We start from the raw sequence: 21775 nt of genomic DNA, 5'->3' as shown, positions 1-21775 counted from the left end.
TGGCTTCTCTCAGAAGAGAGGAGATTGATTTCCAGATGAGATGGTGGAACAGGAAGGGAATAGGATCTGCTGGTTTGGGAGGGTTCCAGCTTTGAAGAGAGGAGACTGATCACATTCAGATCTTGCTGACCCAACTAGTTATTTAATTACATTCTGGGCTGTGTGCTTGGCTGCTGACAAAGAGATTTTATTCATTTGGTGTGTTGAGTCGTTCTGTCTTTGGTTTATCTGTTCTCACGCTATGTTTTTTTCCTTTGTGTTTTAAAAATATTTTTCTTTATCTCTGTGCCTTTTAGCCTTTCCCAGTTTCATTCACAGGGATCTTCTGATTTAGTTTTCTCTCTCCCCTCTTACTGAATTCCTCTCTGTAGTTGCTTCATGATCAGATTATAGCTATTCAGTAAGCTTAAATGTATAACTCCACATAATTCTCTTTTTAAATTGAATTTTAACCTTCTTCCATGTCTTTGTTTTTACAAAAGCCATGCTGTGTGTGTGTCTTCTTCTTATACTGGTTAGTGTGGCTGGGACGAGACTTTATGGCTGCAAATGTGTGCAAGTATCCAGCTAAGTAAATCGTTAGTTCTGCTAGTAAGAAGTTCTTCTGACACGAGTCCCAAGCAGACGATTTCTTTGTAAAGACTCGCTGGAAACTGTAACACCGACCGGTGCATTAGACCTAAAAACCCCATGTGGAGTGTGGTATTCACACTAGACTGACCCTTTAAGAAGATGTATGACCTTATTACTGTAGCTAATTAAGCTTACCTCTCTCGGTCTTGTGATAAGTTAGACCCTGGCTCTTGGCTTCCCTGATTTGACTCAGGGCTTTTCAACTTGTGTTCTCTCGAGGGAGACATTTTTAAATACTTTTGTGTTGGATTTTGCAACTAAGTGACAGGGTATTAAAATGCGGCGCTGCAGGGATTTGGATTAATTTATTCAGTTTTATAATGAAGTTACACGTGAAGGCTGTGGAAATATAGCAGCATCATGATTTTATATAACAGGTTCATTTTTCTGAAGGACTTTAATGTTAATGTCAGGTTTTGCATTGTGTGACAAATATTAAAGGGACATGTGGGCTTTTCCCCAAAACTACTCTGTCTGTGGGAATCTACATCACCACTGAGTTTGCCTTGTCCTTGCTGAACCGCCGTGTACTGATAGCCATTTCGTAGTGCTCCTTTAATCTTTGACCCACTCAGGAGTTCAGATCTCGTGGTGCTGCTGACGAGCTGTCAGTATTTATAGAGCGCGAGTGTCGCTGACGGCATTTGTGTACAGTAGAGACGCTGTAAACTGATTGCTGAACAGCTGTTGACATGGGTCAGAGCAAGTCTACAGAATGTGCTGAGTCACTCCCCCATGTACTTTGATGATGCCTTGTTGCTATGCAGTACTTCAAAGAATCTGAAATGTGAACTGTGACTTACAGAAAAGTATGTTGGTACATTTGGTATTGGAGATGCATGAAGTTGGGCAGTAGTATTGAATAAAATGATAAACATCAGCACTCCAGAGACCAAGATATCCTGACCTTTGGTAAATCGCAATTTGATTGTGTCATTTGTCAGACTCTTTTCACATTGTTGTTCCCAGGACAATCCCCAGACTTGGAAACCTCCTCTGGCCCTGCAGGAAACAAAACACAACTGCATTTATAAGCTCACAAAACTAACCTTGATGTGTAAAATCTATGGAGGGCCTTGTTATTGATTTCTTTTCTTTTCTTTACAAAGTAGAGGTCTAAAAGTTTCAACACTGTGCAAAATGTACAGAAGAGCAAAATGGGAAGACATTCACAGATCAATAAAAAATGTGTCTTCAAATTGTGGAACAATTTCAGAGTAATGTTCCTCAATGTAAAATTGTAGAGACTCATAATTGTCTCATGAATATCTCATAATCTACAGTACATAATATCATCAGAGGATTTAGAGGATTTGGAGAAAGCTCTGGGTGCAAGGAACAAGGCTGTAAATCAGTATTGGATGCCCGTGATCTTCAGCCCCTCAGACTGCACAGCATTAAAAACAGGCACGATTCTGTAATGGTAATCTCAGGGCTTCAGGAACAGTCTGTGAACACTGTTCAAAGTGCTATCCACAAATGCAGGTTAAAGCCCTATCATTGCGAAGAAGAAACCAAATGTGAGCGTGATTCAGAAACACTGATGTCTTCTCTGGGCCAAAGCTCATTTAAAGGCTTTACATTTTCTCACTTTAAACATTTGATATTATTCTAAGCCTCTATTATCTATCTGTGGGTTTATGAGTCTTATAAATCATTCAGTTTTTATTTGTATTTTACACAGCATCCCAAGATTTTTTGGAATTGGAACATTTAAATATTTTGTTCTCACTGAAGGACACTTTCTGTTTATTGGTAGTTTTGCTGGATGGTAACCTTTAGTTAGAACATTATTACAGTTATTGCTGCATAAAAATGTAAAGTGCTCTCTTTTAACAGCGCTTGTTATGTTAGAGTTAAATGGAGCTGTCCTTAAACTCATTGCATCTCTCCCACGTTGTAGTGAAAATCCTTCTTTCCAGTAATTTGAGTCCCACTAAAAATACCTGCTGTATACTAATCCAAAATACTTTATCCATATCAAGCTGTGCATCACACTTTGTGAGCAAAGACGGGTGGTGAAAGAGACAGTCGCTCTGTGCAGAAATGATAGTAGACAGCTATGGGGTTCTTTCACTGTGACATGTAATGGGAGATGGGCTCATTATTAAAGGAGCTCTTCGGTCAGAGGCAACACTTGTGTAGACTTGTGATGTGTGACATATGCCGTGTGTAACATCTGCGAGTTGCTAGTACGGTTTGTCTCGGTAAACCGTACTACATTTTTGCATACCCACTCTTCTCTTCACGGTAACTATAAATGTAGGTATAACCGCCTCATCTCCCGTGACCTTGTACAGGAGGATGTACAGACCTGCAATGACATGTTTTTGTAGGTTTTAATGGAAAATGGTTGTGTTTGTCCCATCTCTTACAGACAAGCATTGTTAGCCAGCTCCTAAGGCATGGCGCGAACCCGACTCTGCTGAACTGCAACCAAGACAAGCCCTACGGTAACGTATTTCACACAAATATACACGTGTGCCTAGAAACACACACAGACGTGGCAGCGGGAATGGGCAAACACATTTGAGAGAGTGGGAGGTAATGATGCGAAAAGAAGTAGGGGCATAAATTTTGTCTTATTCAACTCAGCCCATTCAAAAGCATTAACAGTCACTGTGATGATATAAAACAAAGAGGCATGCACAAAAAGAAAACAATAACACCCTGTGCTAAACACAAACACATTTTTGCCCTGATTAAATTTGGTTGGTAGCAGTAATTATATACCACCGGTGGAAATCATTTGCTAATGGGCATAGAGGTAGCATATTATTACCAAAAGCATGTTTTGTTTGTTTGTTTTTTGTCTTTTCAGCACTAAAAGAATAATTGGGTGTTAGCATGCTGCAGTAATAATAGAATCAACAGAGACAATTAACCGTTGAGCACATTTGGTTCACTACTATAGAAGTGAACATTTCCTGGGTGACAATTCTCCATCCACAGGGGAAGAGGCGTCACGCAGTGGTTTAATGATGAGCTTGAAAACAATGCGACTCATTTGCTATGGTCGTCTAGCTCACCAAAATCTGATGAATTTTGTTGTCATGTTACATCTGATCTTTCCTACGAAGGAATGGTAAATGGCCTGCATTTGTATAGCGCTTTTCTAGTCCATAGGACCCCAAAGCGCTTTACACTATATTCAGTCATTCACCCATTCACACACACATTCACACACTGGCGATGGCAAGCTACATTGTAGCCACAGCTGCCCTGGTGAGGTGAGGCTGCCGGACACTGGCGCCACCGGGCCCTCTAACCACCACCAGTAGGCAAACATGGGGTTAGTATCTTGCCCAAGGATATTTGGCATGCAGCCAGGATGCAGCCTGGGATCGAACCACCAACCTTCTGATTAGTGGCTGACCTGCTCTGCCACCTGAGCTACAGCCACCCAGTTTTGACGTTTGCTCTTGAAGTTGTGTCCTGGAATCCAAATCTAACCGTGCTGAATAAACAGCTCGCTGTCAGTGCGTAGGCCTCAGTCAAACAGGCCTGTTGGCAACCATCGAACAGTGGTTTGACTCAGTCGCCAGTAGTGCGCATGGAAGATGTTGGCTTTCCGTGTGAAAAGTGGGGTGCAAACTGGAAACGGACAACATTCACCTTCAAAGTAAAAGTTGTACTTTTATAAATGTGTTGGTTATAGCTGTGAGGTTCAACTTTTATTTTGAAGATGGATTTTCTCCATTTCTGGTTTCCCTCCCACTATTTCGAAGAGTAAATAGTGAATGTTTCCATGCAAGCATGTTACCAAGCAATCACAATGAGGTGTTGGATGCAGGACCCATATTTCCGATTTCACCCAGTGAGAGTCAGCCACTACTAGCAACCACTTGCCAACTGGTTGGGGAATAAGAATTTTTGTCAGGAGATGACTAACCGGCCTTTGGGCCTGTGAGATTGAGGCCTTACATTAAAAAACCTGTCATTTTAGAGTTGAAGCCATTACTAGCTAATGATCCAGATCAATGTTCCTAATGCTGTTGAAGAGCAAAGAACCACTGGGATACTATCCTGTGAGAGTGTTTAGAAATCTTAATAGTTCGTTGTGTCGTAGTGATGATATGTTTTTTGTATGTGGACTTTGGATTTACCTCCTAACCGCTAAATTGTGGGATAAAATGTCATTTCTGCCTCTTACCACTTACTCCCATCGTGTAATCACTACTCTGACTGCCTCACTTGGGTCTTAGTCGATACCCCTTCTAGCATGCAGTCTTAGAAAAGAAGTGAGACAAGCCCTTAGAGACTGAGACTCAGAGTCCAGAGCCCCACACCCCTCCAAATGACGAAAGAAAGTCAGAACAAGAGATGAGTGCCTACACAGAAATAAAAAGACAGCTTCAAGCCATTCCAATCCCTCGTGCCCTCTTAGACCTCATTACAAAAAACCGATCTTAACTCCTTCATCTGAAGCACGGTTGCATTGATCCACAGAGTGTATTCTCCACCAGTGACCACTCATTCGCACAAATTTTAAAGGAGGTTTAAGCTTGGGAAGAGAACAAAAAGGTGTACCTGTGGAGTGGTGTGACCCTTACAGTCTTTTGAACAACATCATTACACTCTCAGTATCTTTAGATGATAGAACTAGATCGTACAAATCTGACATTTTAAAATTTGTATCTCTATCGAATTAAACATGCCTCTGTGAATTTCAGATTCCCAAATAATTTATCTCATATTTTATATCATGTCATTAGATATTGCAGTGTCAGAGCCCATAGCAGATATGCTGCTGAATGCAGAAGAGAGCTGGCAACAGAGGCTGAAGGACCCCTCTGCTCCTCTGCCCTCCACTGACCAGCGCTATGATAGTGGTTCACATGACCTCAACACCCCTGTCAAGAACTTGTGGGTTCACATTTTTCAAAATCACAAAAATTGTCACATATTATAAACCTTTTTTTTTCTCTTTTGCTCTAGTTCACCTTATTGCCTAACCATCTTCTATGCCACCCTATACAGGAACCCCCTGGGTATCCCAATCGCTAAGCGGGACAGTCTGCTGGAGAAATGTGCCATGTTCAGAGAGGCAGCTGGAGCACTGAGGCGACAACCCTCTCAGGATAATGGCCTAGATAGCCCCTTTGGCTCTGGAGCCAGCAAACTGGAGCAGGTACCTTGTCATGTTACATGCTGCAAAAATCTGAGTAAGACAGTAAGTACACAGAAAATCCCAAAAAGTCCAGAGGGGTTTACGCAAGACAGAAGAAAGAAAGTTCCATAAAGACAGTTTATTTGTCCTCAAGGAGAAGAAAAATATAAACAAATAAAGCATATAGACTTGTACATAGTTATATGAAACACAGGGTTTACTTGCATGTTGTTTACAAAACTCTGAAATTTGACATCATGACGTTGCATGTGTCACATTATGTTTTTCTTTTCAAATTTCAAATAAAACAGTCACAAATAAATACATTTCAAACATTATCCATCCTCTCTGTTGTCTATTCACACCATTTTAAGAATAGATAGCTCCAAAATTAAGCATTTGAGACCCATGGCCATTGTAAATCCTCAAGTTATCTTTTCAGCCCTTTCATCCTTTCTGAGAACACTGTGAGAGTTTGCATTAAACTAAGTGTATTTTCTTCAGGTGAAACTGATGCCTCCGGCACCCAATGACGATCTGGCGTCCCTCAGTGAGCTGACTGACAGCAGCCTTCTCTACGAGATGCAGAAACGTTTTGGCAACGACCAAATCTACGTAAGACTCGTCTGTCCTTGTGCTACTTAAGAATGAATTCCACTCAACATTAAACATTCATTAGAGCCCAGAGCACACAGAGAGCACTGACAAACACATGTTCTCATGGGCTTAACAATGACATCTAGTTGTTTATTTGTTGAGTGTGTTTTATACCCTGGTAATTTTCTAGGTGTTTGGATCACATCACTCATTTTATATACCCGTGGGCTCTACAGTCACCTTCCCTTAAGCATATATGCATGTACAGTAAACACATATAAACACCATGCACAGTGCATCACAGATTCTGAGCACTATAATGTAGATTATATTATGTTTTTTATATTCTGTATTCATTTTTACAAATTCAGAGAAGAACAAAACCAACAAATATTGCTGTATAGTCAAAGCATAACGATATTTTCTGTAATTTTCTACAGTCAATGTCTAACAGTCAAAAACTGCTAAAACTTGAAGTGAACGGTTTTGATTCACTGTGCTCACTGCATAAAACAAAGGAAAACCAACTATACCATCTTAATGCTGTGACACCAGTATACAGGACTGGTAAATTCATTTGAATTCACAGTTTGTAAACTCGGACCTACAAATCAGAATCAGAATCAGAATCAGAATACTTTATTGATCCCTGGGGGAAATTATTTTTTGTTACAGTGCTCCATTATAAACCAACATTAAGACAAGACAGACAATATGCTAACTAAGAATAGTACAATATATACATATATATACATACATACATACATAAGTCACTTATAAATAAATATTTGGAAAAGAAACATGTGTAGTTGTAGCAGCAAACAGTGTGTTAAGTGGATGCGTTGTACAGGGAGATGGCCACAGGCAGGAATGATTTCCTGTGTCGTTCAGTGGTGCTTTTCGGTAATCTCAGTCTCTCACTGAACGAGCTCCTGTGACTGACCAACATGTCATGGAGTGGGTGGGAGGTGTTATCCAACATTGTCTTTATCTTGGACAGCATCCGCCTCTCCGACACCACCTTGAGGGAGTCCAGCTCCATCCCCACAACATTGCTGGCCTTACGGATCAGTTTATTAAGTCTGTTGGCATCTGCGACCCTCAGCCTGCTCCCCCAGCATGCAACAGCATAGAGGATCGCACTGGCCACCACAGACTCATAGAAAATCCTCAGCATTTTCTGGCAGATGTTGAAGGACCTCAGTCGCCTCAAAAAATAGAGACGACTCTGGCCCTTCCTGTAAAGTGCTGTGGTGTTTTTAGCCCAGTCCAGTTTATTGTCAATGTGTACTCCAAGGTATTTATAGTCCTCCACAATGTCAACACTGACCCCCTGGATTGAAACAGGGGTCAAGTGTTTCCTGGTCTTCCTGAAGTCCACGATCAGTTCCTTGGTCTTTGCCACGTTGAGCTGCAGATGATTCTGCTCACACCACGTGACAAAGGAGTCGACCACAGCCCGGTACTCTGTCTCGTCATCCCTGCTGATGCATCCAATGCACTTAAACTTCTGTTTTAAATGCTTAAAAGTGGGGAATGATCAGTAGAGTTTAAATGATCTAAAACATTGCTGGATTTTATCTTTAAATAATAAACACGGTTCTTGAGCCACCTCTCATTTCTTTATATTTTGCATTGAAAATGGGAAATAGGTTCAGACTTTCAGACACTTTGCATCGGTTGTAGATTGTTTTTTAGGACTGACACGTCGTAATATAGATATTAATCTGAAAATGGAATGAAAACAAGTGGAAAAAGCTGGCTAATGTCAAAAGAAAAACTCTGAAAAACCTTCAGAGAACTATTGTTCAAGATCACTTGAAGACATTACAAGAATATCTGGCTCCTTCGAATCAAAATATAAAGAAATGAGGAGTTGTTCAAGACTTTTGCACAGTAAGTGTCGTATCCCATTCCAACACAAATACTGAGACACATGACAACTGCGAAATCGATACCATTTAGATCGATTGGGAGAAAAAAATTAGAAGTAAAATGCCTTCATCTCCAACAATTGGTCCATTTTGTATCTCTGTTTTATAGCCCTTTCCTTTAAAACTCCACTCCAGCTCCACAGGGATGGAGCTCTATAAAGACTGGAACCAGATCAATGTGGAGCTATCAGTGCGCTCTCTTCTCTGTGAAGAGGCAGTGATAGTCTGTTATTATCGAAACCCAGATGGGCCACAGACATTAGGGTTAGTCACAGCGGGAGACGAGGATGAGGAGATGACAGTGAAAGGGAGTGCAAGCGGTGGATGAAGAAAAGAGAAACGATTGGAATTCAGAATATTGAAAGCTGGGTACAGGAGGTGCCCTAGATTTAAATGAAGACACTGAAATGTGCAACTATCACAATAATATGGGAGCATACCTATGTTAATATTGTAGAGTTGCACAAGAAACAGTCATTCATTGTGTTTCTTTTTATATGCAGCTAAGATATTCTTAAACCCCTCAAGGAAGCAAACGCTAGCTTGACTGGCTTTAAACATAAAGTTTGCATCAAGACGTTGATGAGAAAAATAAGAGACGTTTTATTCCCGTTCATTATATTTCGTCCGTATGCACTTGATATTATGTGCGAAGTAGTTTGAGTTTTTAGAAAGAAGGTGAAACCAGCCGAGATATGATGAAGGCAAGAACAAAGGCACCGAGGGCTCCATATGTGCCTAGCAGGGTGGTCAGAGATGGGGCTTTGATGAGCTGTCACTGCCTTCTGCCATTCCACCGCTAAACCCCCGATGAGAGTGGCAAGGAACTGAAGAAATACAGAACAGAAGACTCTGATTATTGACAAGCATGTCATGAGATTAAACAACAGAGTTAGATGGTAAAAAAAAACTATGGAAAGTTTTAAACACTTAATGAAAAAACACATGAAGAACATATTGTAAATTTTGCTCTGTGTCTTCAAGAATTGGGAATGTGTTCAAGTCATTAAACTGAAGCCATGTTCTTAGGTCAGAGCAGCATGTTACACAATGTTAGCCCGTACTCTATTAGGGAACAACAGAGTCTTAGCTTTCAAACAGCCTCCAGGACTCTTTGTCTGGAACAGAGGGTTAGCAGTTTAGTGGAAGGGGTCAGAAATTTGGAGCTGGTGTTTTTTTTTATCTAGATAGCTTCAGGGTTTGCCTGTGAGAGAACAGATTTGTTGTCTTTATTAGAGAAAGGTCATTACGGGGGTTATTGCTGGAGGTCCCTGCTTGACCTTTCTCTTCCACGACATTAACATTACCTTATAGCAATGGAAAATGCCCACACAGTTAATGTAGCTGGTAAGGACAGAGTGGGACACCACTTTTATTTCTAGGTCAGTGTTGGCTTTAGGCAGGTTGAGAGTAATTTTAAGCGGTGTCAGCCTATTTGTGTCAAAATGGTCCATCAGAGATATATTTTATAACACTGAATGAACTTGTTGCTTTAGTGAAGATGACTTAGGTGTATTTTCTGCTCTTTTCTAGACTTACATTGGCCACATCCTTCTGCTGGTCAATCCAAACAAGGAGCTGCCCATCTATTCCACTTTGGTAAGAATGCATTTGAGTGAACTTACAGGTATGTGCACATATTTGGCCTCACGCTTGAAATTCATGACTTTATATTTGACAAACTACATACTATGCTTATGGAAGTTTATGATAAATGGGGCATGTATGCGGTACAATAAGCAGGGAATAAGCAGATGAAATGGACCTTGTAGTTGATAAATAATGCAGTCTTCCTGTCAGTTACCCTGCGTAAGGCTGACTCTGCATCAGCCACGGAAGACAGAAGCACTCAGGCACATACATACCTCTCACCTTAAAAAAATAGCATATTTACGATAAACCAGTAGAGAAGCCTGTCAGTAACGGGTCTTTAGTTCTTTATTAACATGTGAGCCCAATCATAATAAAGAGGGTTTTGGTTTATTTTAAATAGGACTTAGCTCATTTTGAAATAGCTCACTTTTTGGCAGGTAGAGGCTTGCCCATGTGGATCCCAGGAGGGGTTTCATGGATCTTCTGCTACCCTGACAGAATGAAGCCAAGCCCCTCTCTGGCTGTCCCATTCCTGCCTCTGTCTGGATTCACTCCAGGCATCTATACCCAGCTGAGAGGATGTGAGGGGGCAGGGAGGAGCTAGTGTAAGAAGGACATATGTCACAACATGTGTGATCTGCTGGCCGTCTGTCACCTCCTCTGGTCTGGTGGTCCAAAAACCATCCCCCTTTGCCACAGCCACTAACACTGGCACAGGGCACACATTGTGACATTACAGTCGACTCACAGTTTAATAGGACAGATACTCTCAGAGACAAGTTTTCTTATTTATCCCTCTTGGATTTTTTTTCAATTTTTCATTTTGGTTTTGATAAATATTATTGTAGTGTAAAACTACAGATTCTAATGACTTAAACAGGATGGTAAAAGACCGCTTCTTTGTGAAGTTGATACACAATTACAGTGACACACAGAAGGTGATACCCAGTATGGTTTCTCTGTTTTGGTGAAACTGAATCCTTATCTCTTAGCTAGGCCATGTTTGTGTCCGTTTTATGTAACATCTTCTCTTCCTCAGGTCAGTCAGTTGTACCTGAGCTCCACGGGTCGCCTTTGCTCTTCTCTGCCGCCTCACATCTTCTCCTCAGCAGAGAGAGCTTATCACATGATGCAGCAGGAGAAACGCCCGCAGTGTTTCATCTTGAGGTACACCTGCTGCTCATTCATTTGTACAGTCACTGAATGGTCTGCTTCAGGATAATGTAACATAAAAAGTCCCTAAAGTTGAATGACTGCGGGAATAATAGTGAGTGAAAGTTAAGGCGGCCACCTGGTTGTATGCACCCCTCTGCCACGCACCTGTTTAGCACTCCCTGAGAGGTTAATAGCTCTCAGCCTGAGCTGAGCTGTAGGCTTGTTCAGTGTTCACACTACGATGTATGTTTACTGGGAGCAATGCGGCGTCTTGTTCTTTGTCCTCGACTGGACTCAGGCAGCTCCCTGATTGCAATTAAATCCTGTTCCGACTCTCCAGTGACATTCCCGCTGAGTTGTAACCAATCTGGCAGAGACTTAATGCACCCTCGCCATAGGCTATCCATCTCACTAACATGCACACCCCCACACACACACGGAGCCGTGGAAACTTTGCACTGTTCACATGTACACGCATCCTTTGTCCCCTCAGTCCTTTCCTTTATCATTTCTCCTCTTGTTTTGCTTTTGTTCAAGCTTTCTGTTTCACTGTGGTTCTTCTCGTTTCTTGAAGTACACACATGCACGCACACGCTCCGAAGCACAGACACACTTATACACATTTATTGGCAATCAGTCTCCAAGATCCCCCGAGGCAAGTGTTCTAACAAAATGCCCTTGAAATCTAATAAAAACTGGTAAATGAAAAGACAAGCGAAAAGACCGTTGGACTTAACACTCAGCAGGGTTGTTAGTAGGAAATAAAGCGACGCACGTACACATAGACAAACTGTAATACAGCACACTGCGGTCATTAGTACAAGCTTCTGACCTTCTCGAGCCATCTGCTTGGTGTTACTATGTGGGTCGCAACTCTCTGCATGTCGGAGAGTGTCAGTGCATGTACTGTAGAGGTACCTTATGCCAGACTTAATATCCACTCAACAGAAAATTAAAAACAGGACCTCACTGCCAGATAAGTTGTGGCCTTAGTGGTGCGAAAAGGGGCACTCAGTGGAGCAACGTTATTGAAAGAACAGATTATGAATTTAATGGGAGGGAATCCCTAAAGGGATGACGTCAATAGGTAGAAATTTGATGACTAATAAGTCACACTTAGTCTTCCAAGGCACATATACAGCAGTGTATCACAAAGTTTAAGTTGCTCCCATTACTCTTTCTGTTTTCATTTGTTGTAAAAAAAGAAAAGAAAGAAAATCCCATTTAAATACACCCGTGTCACTCGACCAGAATTACTGCCAGACTTTTTGAATCAAGAAATCACTTAAATAAATGCTAAAGTGAAGAAGGCTAAAAGATGTCAAAAAATAACACATAATGACACAATCTAAAGAAACTCAAGGACAGATGAGAAGCAGTCATTGACATCTATCAGTCTGGAAAGAGTTGCAAAGCTATTTCTAAGGCTTTGGGACTCCAGTGAAACACGGTGAGAGCCATTATTTACAAATGGAGAGAAGCTCAAACAGCAGCGAACCTTCCCAGGAGTAGACAGCCTAACAAAATTATTCTAAGAGTGCATCAACGACTCATCCAGGAGGTCACAAAAGAACAAGAACAATATCTAAAGAACTGCAGGCCTCACTTGTCTCAGTCAAGAGTTCATGAATGAACAATAAGAAAGAGACTGGGCAAAAATGGCATCCATGGGAGAGTTCATGGGAGGCTCGTCTCACATATTTTCACATTTTTGGAAAATATTCTGTGGACGGAAGACATGAAAGTAAGAAAGTAGCAGCATTTAATAAAAAGAACATCATCCAAACATGGTGGTGGTAGTGTGATGATCTGGGGATGCTTTGCTGCTTCATGAACTGGATGACCTGCTGTAAATGATGGAACCACAAAGTCTGCTCTCTGCTAGAAAGCCCTGAAGGAGTATGTCCAGCCATCAGCTTGTGCCCTGAAAAACAGTAATAATATTAATCCACAAGGATGTCAAAGACTCACTCATAGTTATTACAGATGCTTGATTGCAGTTTTTTCTGCCAAGGGTGGTAAAACCAGTAACTATGTGTAGGGGATAATTGGATAACTTGTTTTCCCCTTAATAAATGAAATCAAAATTTAAAACCTGCATTCACTCAGATTATTATTTAAGTGCAACAAATGTGCAAAGAAATCAGGAAGGGGGGAAATTCTTTTTCACGGCTCTGTAGACTGATGGATAGATTTGTAAGCACAGCAATGCCTGTTCATTGTACTGAAGATTGAAGAGTTGAGGCTGAAGCAGTATAAAATGCTGCAGCATTAGAACTTGAAACAGTAAGGGCAAAGGCATGTGAAACAATTTATGTACCACCAGAGATATAAATTACTTTAAATCTGCATCTTTTGTCTCTCCCTTTGTTTCCATAGTGGCGAGAGTGGCTCTGGAAAAACAGAGGCGTGCAAGCACATAGTGAGACACCTGACAGCCCGCTCCAGCACCAAAGGCTTTATGCTGGAGCCCAGAATGAAACATGTAAGTTAGGACTTATCTGTCTACAAGCTGTTCTTTTATTTTACACTTCAGTCAGTCAGTGGGTTGGGTGTCCTGCAGCCTGTCATAACTAAGGACCATGTGCTGCATGTGTGACTAAGCACTCATGTATCATTTGTTATTCGCAACGGCAAAATGCTGCAATACTAATCCACTGACAAACTTAATGTTTGTGCGTTTTCCTGATGCTTATGTCTCACTGTGCTTATTACTTCTTTGTCCTGCAGTCCCTGTGATTAAAAAAACTCCTCCAAAATAACATAGCACACAGCGAAGCAGTGCTCATAACTGTGTGAATATATCCTACTGTTCCTCTGTCGCTGTGGCAGGGGAAATAATAAATGTATGGATTAGCATACCACAGTACTGTAGTCTTTTCTTCTCTGCTTGTTAGCTCTTCATTTGTCAGATAAACCATTTGCGCATTAATAAACTGTTTGATGGCATCATAAACACTTACAGCCTGAAGAGGGATTGTCAAAAAAAAAGACTGTAGAGCACTAATGATCACATGCCCTTAATAGGATATGTTCTTGTGAATCTGGAGAGGCTACAGCTAAGAACGCCAAAGAAGAGATAAGACAGATAGACATAAAACATATATGGACTGAAGTTTTTTTTTTTTTTACTGAAACATAAAAGCTTCTTAGCAAGTTCAGGAATTAAGTGTCCTGAAAGGCGAAAGCCTTCACCTCGTGAAGGATTCAGATTCTTGTTGTGTTTCCAGTTGCTGTGGTTCAGATTTGTTGAAAGCGTTTAAAACGTGAGGCACCTGCGCTGCACTCACTCCGTCTTCCAGTTAGTTTGTCAGTCATGTAACTATGTGTAACAAAACAACATGTAGCCTGGGTTTGGATGAAGTCATCGTTATGCAGTTAATATCTGGGTCAGCTTGCTCTTATAATTCTGGTAGCATGCTGTTTTGAGTGCTCAAATAATGGATGTACACTGACATCTAGTGGTAGAAAGTGGAAGCAGGGCTCCATTTTTGCAAGGCATGTATGAGAGATGCTTTAAGTAATAGAAATATATAGATAATAAAGGAATTCTGAGAGACCATAATGTCATATGATTGATGGGAAATGCAGGTCAACTGTGTACTGGAAGCCTTTGGCCACGCTAAGACCCAGAGGAACAGCAACTCAAGCCGCTTTATCAAGCTGCTGACGATCCAATACTGTGATAAGAGGAGGACACCACTCAGAGGTAACCTGCATTTCACGCAACCATAGCGCTGGATGTGACTCTGTTGCACGGATCAAAACAAAAAACTTCAATCAGAATGTCTCTGTTCTGATTCGATTCACACAAAATAAAATATTTACCATTTTTGTTCCACACATTTTATTCTTGAATATTAAAATCATTGTCAGAATAACAGAGTAAATTTCACATTCTCAGCCACTGTATTTGTGATTAAGATACTCTACTATTAAATCCACTTTCTTCAAGATCAGTTGCACACCAGCAGAGGGCAGCAAAATCCTATATGTCTGTTTCTTTTTATGTGAATCACCTTTTTTTTTTTTCTTTTACTCCAGTTTATTTGATACCTGTCGACTGGTCTTTCAGTAGTGGCCACAGATTTACATTTTTCACAACTGCCATTGTTAAAACGTGATTTGGACTCCCCTGTTACTGAATTATGATCACATTTTAATGTTTAAGCCCATGTATACACCTATATGCTGGAGAAGTCCCGTCTAGTCCACCTGCCTGCTCAACAACACAGCTTCAAAATCTTCTATTTGATGGCTGAGGGCCTTTCAGCTGAGGAGAAGAGTGCACTTTACCTCAACAACGTCTTGGCTCATAGGTATGCGGCTGTCATGGGCTTTATATGTTCTATATTACTAAATGATTTAATTCGTTTTAAAAATGACTGTCGGTTATGTTGCTGCTGAAAATTTAGATCTCACAAGCTACAGTTCACACAAGCCTTGATATAATACACGCATATATGGTGTCCTGTCCATAAAGATAATATGTGTCACTTATTAAAAAATAGCTTTATTTTATGAGTATCCTTCACTATAGGTTGTGTTTTTCCATCCGTACTGCAGGTATATTAGCGGAAGACTTCCAGGGGAGAACCCTCCAGTAGCTACAGCCTCTACCCAGAGTAGAGAACATCTTGCGGCAGTCAAACAAGCCCTGCGAGCCCTCAGCTTCAACAAGCAGGTATTGATTTGCACAGCTGCACAGCACGGTGTTGAGCCAAAGGTTACTGACAGCAGGGAGAAATAAACGTTGTCGTGTCACAGGCCTTGAAGTCACAAGTCACACAGGTCACTGATGAGATATTACATCAGATTTTCTTTTCTGAGATTGCAGCTGCCTGAAACCAGGCGATGGAACTCCAAGGGCTTTAGGCGGACCTAAAACTGTAGGCTGAACCTTCCGGTTTATCATACTTTGCGAGTAGAATTAACCATCTGGCTTTGGTTCATCTGTAAGGTGAAATATTTCAAACAGATATCCTGTTATTCCTGTTAAATAATGACAAAGATACAGGTAGCTTCTCTTGATTGCATGAAATAATGAATTGAGGGATAAAGAGGGCACCAAGAATTTGTGTATTCACAGTTAAATTTCTTGAAAATTTTCATGAAGCATCTGTCTACAGAAAGCATACCCCATTCTGTCATAGCAGATGGCTGCCCCTCCCTGAGCCTGTATCTGACAGAGGTTTCTTCTTATAAAAATCAAGTTTTTCCTTTCCACCTTTGCAAACTGCCTGTTAATAGAGGGTCATTGGGGTTTTCTATTGTGGGGTCTCTGCCTCTCAGTATCAAGCACCTTGAGATGACTGTTGTTGTGTTTTGGCGCTATATAAATAAAGCTGGATTGAATAGAATTGAATAGTCGAGGAGACATTGATTTATGCTTACAGTGTGCGTGCAGTGATCACTGGTACAGTCCGTCCTGTCCACCACCAGCTGTGCTCCCACTCCATTATCAGGTTCTATACTTAGATTCCAGTCAGCATCTATCAGCACTGAGTGACCATCATCTCACCTTTTAATCCAGTAGCAGTCACAGACAAGGCATAAGGGACAGAGGGATAGAGCAATAGATAGTGGTATTATCAGAGGGCATTACTGTCCTCTGGATAAGCGAAGGACCAAGGGACAGAAGAAGGGGTGGGGTAGTAGGGGGGAAGTGATAGACCCCCCATTGGTCTCTGTCTAAGCTCTCATCAGGGGATGGCTCCTAGTCCAGAACCAAAGGTCAACTGTCATTAACGCTCCCCGCAGCGCCTTTTCTCTCCCCTGCTCTTTCTTCTGCTCCCTAAGCGGAAGGGTCTCTCCATGTATAGAGTGTCAGACAGAGACTAATGCTTGTTTATCTCAGAGATATCAGCTCCAATATCCTGCCTGGAAAGAGTACACTCGCAGACATATTCGCATGTACACAAGCACACATCCTCAAACTCAGACATCCCCCTCTCAGAGATTCAGTGCATGGTTTAATGGGGTATTCCATTAAGCGTCCTCTACTCAAGGGCACAGAGGAAGAGAGGGTGAGAAGAGAAGCGGGTGAATCGAGTTAGGAGGACCTGTGAATCATAACTGTTGAATTTCCTGATATTTGTGCTGTTTATTTGCATTTTGCGTGTTAGCAAAAAAGAGACAACGATAATGAAAACAGCGTATAGGCCAGTCTTTTTATATCTCCCAAATATTACCCATACTCTCAGCTCTATCATTGCTGCTAAAAGAAAATAAACATTAAAAAAAGCAAAATTATTTCAAAGCTCCAGGATTCCATTTCAAACCACAACCACACATGTTCTAATATGTTTAAATTAAATTAAAATAAAAACATTTTAAAATGAAAGTGGTTTCCATTAAGGCAAGTGCTTCAGGAACAACCTCTCTGTGTACTAACATGCCTGTAAACACATATCTATACATGACTATACATGCACACTCAGTATCTGTTGGCATAAACAGGAGTCACACGTTGCTTGCTTATATAAGACTCTAATGAAGAAGAAGAGAAAGTAAAACCAGATATTTCTTTGGAGGACGATCGTGTGAACACATGAGTAGCAGCTGAGCAGTTTTAAAGGAGCGCTCACGTGAGACAGACAGAATTAAAGTGCTTCTTGGCTTACGTTTTGTGACGTGATTCAATACGGTGTTCTGTCACATCAACATACATTGTCATATCGGCATACGTGTAGCACAAAGTGAGCGATATTTGTTAGACAACCATATGCTGTGAGACCAGCAGTAACCCTAACCATAACCATAATCATACATCAGTAAAATAACCATCTTTTACTTGCCGTTTATCATCATGTGCATGTGAATTAACGCAATGTATTCTACTTTGATTTGCATGCTGAAATGACTGAACACTGGAAGTGAATGTAGGTGTCTGCATCATTTCCAAAATCTCCATGCTGCTCCAGTCAGTCCAGACAATCAGCAGCATTTTTCAAAGTCAGAGAGTGATTCAGAGAGTGACTCATAACTGTAGCAAGAGGTGGATGCTTTAAATCTAAAATACGTTGGTATTGCCCTCAGGCTGGACAGGTAGACGTTGAAACTTTTGGAAACAATCGTGCATTGACAGTTTGTGTTGTTCGCTCATTTGTCACACAGCCGTCAACCTTGATTATAAACGCTTACTTCAGGGAAAATGACAGACATTGCTACCCTTTTTTTCTATGCTGCCAGATCGCTATCCAGTCAAATTCTATATTTGATCATACGCCAACTGCCTACATGTATAAATGGTCATGTGATACACATTTTCAGGCGCTTCGTTAAGGATAGAGATTACTTTTTAACTGGTGATGATATGCTGATCTGAAAAGAGATTGTTTGTGTTTTAAAATGAGTGTGGTGTGCTGCATGAAACTGTTTGAAGTGGGGCTGAAGCTAGAGGACACACAGCACAGATATAACAGGATGTGCGCTTAATTTAAGGGCAGCGTTTTTAAGCTGTTGATTTATGCATACATTAAAATAAAATAAAAAACTAGCATGTTTATTCCACACTATTTTCACCGCCAGGGATCAAGATAATGAGCGAACCTGGCCACTGAATTATAGAAGTGAGATTAATTGGAGGTCTGGGGCAAAGAGGACTGAACTTAATAAGGCTTTGGCTCCATGGGCTTGTTAGAAGGATCACTAGGATCATGAAGTTGACATCGAATAAAGACTCATGTCCCTATGAAAAAGGTTGGATTTGATAACCGTTTCATATAGTTCCATTTTTAATTAGTAGTTAAAGATTATAGTTAATATCATATTCTCTCAACTTTCTCCTGTCTCTCTCTCTCTTTCGCTGCTAGGAGGTTGACTCAGTATTTACGCTGCTCTCTGCTGTGCTCCATATCGGGGACCTGCGTTTCACAGCACTGACAGATGCTGACACAGCCTTCCCTTCCGACCTGCAGCTGCTGGAGAGAGGTCAGTGCTTATGCCACCACCAGGGCCACATTTCCACCCTTAGAGGAAGTGGAACTAGGCAATGGAGGAGGGGTGGATCTCACTAACTCATTCTATTTACCTTGCTGTCAGAGCGCCTCCCTCATCCTCCCTTAGAGTAGTCTTCTTGGCAGCTTGCCAGCAATAGCTGAAGGCCAGGCAGTTACCTGTTTGGTATCCACACTGAAAACAACATGTACATGTACAGACTTTTCCGTCATCAGGGACAGCCTTATTTTCCTGTCTCTCAGTCTAATTCGCTCATTATGCAGCTAGCACATGTTTGATGTAAACAAATCACATCAGCACCTGATCGGGAAGGAGACATTGTTACCTTGGAGATGTATTGTTACGACTAGTGATGTCAGCGAAGGGTTGCTGTCACCTGTTTTTGCTGCTTGTTGATGGGTTCTGCTCAGAAATCCAATGATGACTAATTGCTGCCAGCTTCATCGATCAGTTAAACGGGACTGAGCTTTAGCAGAGTTCAGGCTGTTATGCTGTCAGTGTGATATCATCATCAGAGCAGTGGGCTCTGGGATGTTATCGTCCCTATCTTTCTGATGCTCGGTTAACATTTAATGGCGTTATTTTGATGCTTTTTTAACCTGTCACTGTCATTTACTCTGCCTCTTCCTTGCTCCCTCTCTCTTTTTCTTCCTTGCAACAGTTGCTGGATTATTGCAGGTATCCTCCAGTGACTTAAGCACCGCCCTCACCTCTGATGTTCAGTATTTCAAAGGTATTGCTTTATCAGCCTTTTCGTGTTCACCATTTGCATTATTTTCATCCAACCTTTCAGTGAGCCGTGGTACCATATGGATAAGGGGCATTGTCATCCTTGAAGAGACCATATTCATCATGATGCTTCAGCGCACAATCAAATAATCACCCAGAATAATTTTACTATGGCTTTACAATGGTCCTTCCCCCAAAGGGAATGCTTGGGAAATACCCCTTACAGAATATCCCTTATGTAGGCGTCAAATTTGAAGGGTTTTCTGTTAATATGTCAAAAATCTGTATATCTCTTCTATCCTGGGACTGTCTTTGGAGCCCTCAAGAGAGAGAGCATAGAGAGATAAGTAGTATTTAGTGGTGATCAAAAATCTCACGGTTCATGGTTTTAAGTCAGGGATCGGATCAATTTTCGGATCAGTAAAAAAAGAAAAAAGATTTAAAAAAAATTATGGTACAATATAGGGCAGTAAAGGGCTTTGTATCTACCACTCAATTCAATTCAATTTTATTTGTAAAGCGCCAAATCACAACAACAGTCGCCTCAAGGCGCTTTATATTGTAAGGTAGACCCTACAATAATACACCGCTCATTATATCGCACTCTGCTGCGATATAATGAGCGGTCACGGTCACATAGCTTTCCGTTGCCCTGGAGCTCCACCCATTTGTAGTAGTTAGGGCAACAGAAGATGCCTGGGACAGTTCAGCCATAACTTAAATCTTTTCCTGCTCATACGTGCTTGGAACGATCTTGCCACTAAACTGGACGCGCAACAAGATATCATAGCGTGGCTCAAGCATCATAGTTTAAACCCCTTGTTTTGCACAGCGGGATACGGCCTCCCGTCTGCAGCTAAACACCCCAACAGCTTTTGTAATAGTTTTAGCCTGGTCGGATTGGGCAGCAAAGGGCTGCTTAAATACCGCAAGCTCCTCTGCTCCTCCACTTGGAACGCTAGCACTGGCCATAACTATCTCTTGACAGACCCACCACGCCACCATACGCATACTTTTTTTACTTTTTTTTCGAATCTTCGGATCACGTGCGTGCCGAACCGTGAGTGGGATCGGTTTGGATTACGAATCAACCGTGATCCGTTGCACCACTAGTAGTATTCATAGCCCTAAGGAGATTTAACCTTTTAAAGAAAGAAAAGTGTAAAAACCCCATCTGTCGAATACCGGAAACTGTATTTTGTGCCTTTGTGCAGGTGATGTGATCACTCGGCGCCACACAGTAGAGATGTCAGAGCAGTACAGGGACCAGCTTGCCAAAGCCATCTACGGGCGCCTCTTCAGTTATCTGGTCAACAATATCAACGACTACCTTCAGGGACAAGATGACACCATCAGGTATAGTGGTGTGTGGTGTCTGTGTCTAGATGTGTTTCCGCGACACACCACAATAAAAACCTTTGAAATGACAGATTTCCAAAAGCAATCACTCATTTGTGTAAACTGGAGTGACTAACACTAATACTGTAAAGTAATCCTTTAGTTTAGAGCAGAGATAAACATTTAAATAAACTTGTGGACTAAAATCTGTGTATTGAACAACAGGTTAGAGATGGAGGACACATCCAAGGCTTTTTTTTTTTTAATGGAGGCCTCAGATACACACAAAAAACAACTTATGTTCACACACACCCAGGTGAAGGACATAGGATCCTTGGTGTTGTTGATGTTGTGAAGCCTTATCACACTCTGATAACCTGCGCTAGATCTTCTGGAATGTGTTTGTGAGCTGCCTTGTTTACACACCAGCCACAGAATGTAATAAATTTGTCAACCACACATTCGTGGCACACCCCTTTCAGATTTTATTGCACACACACGCGCACACACAATAGAATCAAATGTCTCATTAGTGACATAAGCAACACTTTTCTCATGTTGACTCAGGAAAAATAAAAGTGGCTATTTAATAAGTAACATTCATTTCTTTGTTCCAGTGATCCTGCTTGGGAGATTGGGATCTTGGACATATTTGGGTTTGAAGAATTTCAGAAGAATGGATTTGAGCAGGTGGGACAGTGCTTTCTGTTTTAAAATTCAGCCAAAA

At 41.3% G+C, this 21775-nt stretch overlaps 1 protein-coding gene across 6 annotated transcripts in view; it reads left to right on the top strand.

Moving 5' to 3' along the window:
* Positions 1–21775, top strand: part of myo16 (myosin XVI) — a 114402-nt gene that overhangs the window by 50086 nt on the left and 42541 nt on the right. For all 6 annotated transcript variants that reach the window (XR_013093452.1, XM_076874870.1, XM_076874869.1 and 3 more), the window contains exons 8-21: positions 3011–3086; positions 5349–5499; positions 5614–5764; positions 6248–6358; positions 9808–9873; positions 10907–11034; positions 13402–13507; positions 14614–14731; positions 15194–15341; positions 15589–15706; positions 18837–18954; positions 19643–19714; positions 20925–21066; positions 21666–21738. Coding sequence is in view for 5 of the 6 variants with exons in the window: in XM_076874870.1 (XP_076730985.1) it covers positions 3011–3086; positions 5349–5499; positions 5614–5764; positions 6248–6358; positions 9808–9873; positions 10907–11034; positions 13402–13507; positions 14614–14731; positions 15194–15341; positions 15589–15706; positions 18837–18954; positions 19643–19714; positions 20925–21066; positions 21666–21738 (1578 nt within the window). In the remaining variant the exon portion in view is untranslated. The remainder of the gene's footprint in view (positions 1–3010; positions 3087–5348; positions 5500–5613; positions 5765–6247; positions 6359–9807; positions 9874–10906; positions 11035–13401; positions 13508–14613; positions 14732–15193; positions 15342–15588; positions 15707–18836; positions 18955–19642; positions 19715–20924; positions 21067–21665; positions 21739–21775) is intronic.

Source organism: Maylandia zebra, linkage group LG16, assembly GCF_041146795.1.
Source record: "Maylandia zebra isolate NMK-2024a linkage group LG16, Mzebra_GT3a, whole genome shotgun sequence".
NCBI classification, from domain to species: domain Eukaryota; kingdom Metazoa; phylum Chordata; class Actinopteri; order Cichliformes; family Cichlidae; genus Maylandia; species Maylandia zebra.
This window is presented reverse-complemented; position numbering and strand designations above follow the sequence as displayed.